Source organism: Phaseolus vulgaris, chromosome 11, assembly GCF_051622355.1.
Source record: "Phaseolus vulgaris cultivar YP4 chromosome 11, ASM5162235v1, whole genome shotgun sequence".
NCBI lineage: Eukaryota > Viridiplantae > Streptophyta > Magnoliopsida > Fabales > Fabaceae > Phaseolus > Phaseolus vulgaris.
Genome location: NC_143508.1, coordinates 26,194,376 through 26,197,856, shown reverse-complemented (window position 1 = coordinate 26,197,856; position 3,481 = coordinate 26,194,376). Strand labels below are relative to the sequence as shown.

The 3,481-nt window shown below is 48.4% G+C and overlaps 1 protein-coding gene across 1 annotated transcript; it reads right to left on the bottom strand.

Annotated features, from left to right (window-relative positions):
* Positions 1-1,890: 1,890 nt before the first annotated feature.
* LOC137837097 (uncharacterized) lies at positions 1,891-2,445 on the bottom strand. Its single transcript, XM_068645957.2, has one exon. It carries the CDS (start codon positions 2,443-2,445, stop codon positions 1,891-1,893), a length of 555 nt encoding a protein of 184 aa, XP_068502058.2.
* Positions 2,446-3,481: the final 1,036 nt, after the last annotated feature.

Genomic DNA, 3,481 nt, shown 5'->3' with positions numbered 1-3,481 from the left:
CAACTATGAAAATAGTGGCGGAGCCTCCTGGCCTAGAACACTACTGCCAACGCCGCCTTCTCCAACGACTGGTACCTCAACTCTGGGCCTTGTAAAGCCTTGCTTACAAAGTAGATGGGCCTCTGCACTTGATCCTGCTCCTGGACCAGTACAGAACTGATAGCCCACTCAGTCACAGCGAAGTACAAACGAAGGGGGACGCCTGCCCGTGGCTTGCAAAGCACTGGTGGCGGCGCCAAGTACTCTTTTAGCTTGAGGAATGTTGCTTCGCACTCGTCTGTCCACGCAAAATGACTATTCCTGTTGAGGCACTGAAAGTAGGGGTGGCCCTTCTCACCTCCAGCAGATACGAACTGTGACAAAGCTGCCATCCGCCCAGTAAGTTGCTGCACTTCTTTCACTGAGGTTGGGCTCCTCATGGCAATGATGGCTGCGCACTTATCAGGGTTCCCCTCTATTCCCCTCTCAGTGAGCATAAATCCTAAAATCTTTCCCGCCTCGACGCCAAAAACGCATTTCTCCGGGTTTAACTTGACGCGGTACTTGGCTATGGTGGCGAACAGCTCCTCCAGGTCATGGGGGTGTCGCCCTCTTTCCTGAGAGGTCACCACCATGTCATCAACATAGGCGTGCACGTTCCATCCTGGGTGCAAGGACCTTGTCCATTAGTCTCTGGTAGGTGGCACCTGCGTTCTTCAGCCCAAACGGCATCACCTTGTAGCAGTAACTGCACGTCTCCGTCATGAACACCGTTTTGCTCTCATCTCTTGGATGCATTTTTATCTGATTGTACCCCGAGAACGCGTCTAAGAAGCTCAGCATCTTGCACCCTGAGGCGCTATCCACCAATGCGTCGATGCTAGGTAAAGGGTACGAATCTTTAGGACATGCCTTGTTTAAGTCCGTGAAGTCGACGCACATTCTCCATTTTCCATTCGCCTTTTTCACCAAGACGACGTTGGCCAGCCACTCAAGGTATTGTATCTCCCTGATGTGTCCAACGCTTAGCAATTTCTGCGTTTCTTCCTTCACGACGAGGCACCTCTCTTCGTTGAACTTCCTCCTTCTCTGTCGTACAGGGCGAACCTTGGCGTCCATGGTGAGGTGGTGGCACAAAAAATATGGGTCGATGCCTGGCATGTCTGAGGCGGCCCATGCAAATGCATCTAAATGGCGCGAGATCACCGCTGCCACTTCGTCTTGTTCTTCCTCGCTTAACAAGCGCCCCATCTTGAATATCCTGCCACCAATCTGCCTCTCTACCACGTTGTCCACTGGTTGGGGTTGTCTATCTTGTACGCTGTCTGCACGAGACTTGCTTCTGTGATCTTTTCCTATAGGCGTCGCCCTATCGGGTGCTTCAGGCGTCGCCTCCTCTGACGCTTCTTCCATGGGCGAGGCCTCCCCGTGTGCTTCTTCTAAGGGCACATCTTCCTTGGGCGTCGCCTCCGCGTGTGAGGCCTTAACAGGCGCGACTCCGCGGGCGTCGCCTCTTTCAAGGGATCTAACTCCATTGGCCTATCCGAAACGGGCGATCGTTCAAGTACCATGAACACGCCTCTCTTTGTCTTCAAGCTATTTTCATAGCATTTCCAAGCCTCCTCTTGATCAGATTTGATCACAATTACCTTACCACTAAGATCTGGCAGCTTCATCTTCATGTGGCACGTGGAGGCCACTACTCTTAGCCTATTCAGCGCTGGTCTTCCCAAGAAGATGTTGTAGGCTAAATTAGCATTCACGACTAGATACCGGATGCTCTCGGTACGCGACGCCGTTCCATCAGTAAACGTCGTCCTCAGCTCCAGGTAGCCACGCATCTCAACTTGGTCGGTCCCCTATGAACCCATACAAGCATCCAGTGTAGGGCCTCAGCAAGTCAGGGGACAACTACAACTTATTGAACGTCGACCAAAACATGACGTCTGCAGAACTGCCCTGGTCGACGAGAACCCTATGCACCTTTCTCCCCGCTGTGACAATCGAAATGACCACGGGGTCATTGTCATGTGGCACAACATCCCGTAGGTCAGACCTCGTGAACACAAGGTCTGACTCCCACTGATTGTCCGATCCCTCCTCAGCAACTGAGTTCACTGCCTTCATATACCTCTTGCGCTGAGAGGCAGTGGGTCCTCCTCCTGAAATGCCACCAGAGATGGTGTGCACTTCTCCATGGATTGGCATTTCATGCGCTTGATCCTCCTCTGGCACCGCTAGGGCTGTGGTCATAGCAGGCCCAGGAAGATATTCCTTCAGGAAACCATTCTTTACGAGCTCATCCAACTGATGGCCCAGTGCCAAGCAGTTGTTGATATGGTGCCCGAACGCCTCGTGGAACTCACACCACGAGTCTTTACGAGGTCCCAGCACCTTGTCAGACTTCACTGGTGGCCTCAACCTGTTAGCTATGTATGGCACAACAATAAGATCCTTAAGCTCCATCACGAAATTGTGCCTTAACGACCTATTTCCTTTCCTCATCTGCCTGTCCCCCTCTCCTACCCCCCTTGCCTGAGGCCTTCTCGCCTCGTATGGGCGCTTCCTGTCTTGGTTCTTCCTCCCTATCGTAGCCACGTTGATATGATTCCAATAGCAAGATATAGATGATTCTTTGACATTTTATGGAATCAACTTGAGTTGGAGATTGAAGAGGCACTTTTATAAAAATGGATCAATGTTCTATGTTTCAAGAACTCACCAAAACTTGCGCCAAACACTAAAACTCAAATGGAAGTTCCATTTCTTGTCAATTGAACTGATTAAAAGGTGCAAGAATGCAAATGAACCGATTAAAATGCTTCACAAATGAAATGCACCAAACAAAAGCAAGAAGAAGGAAGATGAACCGATTAAAACATGTAACTAAGCTAAAATACCGAATAGAAAGAACCTAAGACATGTTTAGGAATTCGTATGGACATGGAGATCAAAGGAATAGATGGAAAAAAGAGAAGACTTATGTGGTTGAAGAACATGGTTGATGAACACGCCACTTGAACTATGAATGCTCCAAGATAAGTATGAATTGCCGCCACTTGAGGGAACCAAGGCTCTCAAGATGAGACTAGGAAGAGGAGAAGGCAAGTTCTCACTACACTCAATCACCAATTTGGGAGAGTTTTGTTACTTCAATTATCAATTCTATTATTTGAAGGACCCAAGCCCTCCTTTTATAGGAGCAAGGGCCGATCATGATGCTACAAAGCTTGTACCACAAGCTACCCAAAAGTCTCCTAAGCTAACGCCTATAGTGACTCATGAAGAGTCACCTTCTAGAAAATTCTAAACTAAAGCCTAAAGATGCTTTACAAAAGAGGTATCTAATGTTTCCCCATAAGCACCTTCCTAAATGCTATGTATTAAAACATTCTACTTTTTATACAAAAGACACTATAAAAAGAGAAAACAATCTACCACTACTTCCTAATTCCTTAAACTTGCTTCTTATAAGCCTTTAAGGTAGGTTAATGACTTCTTG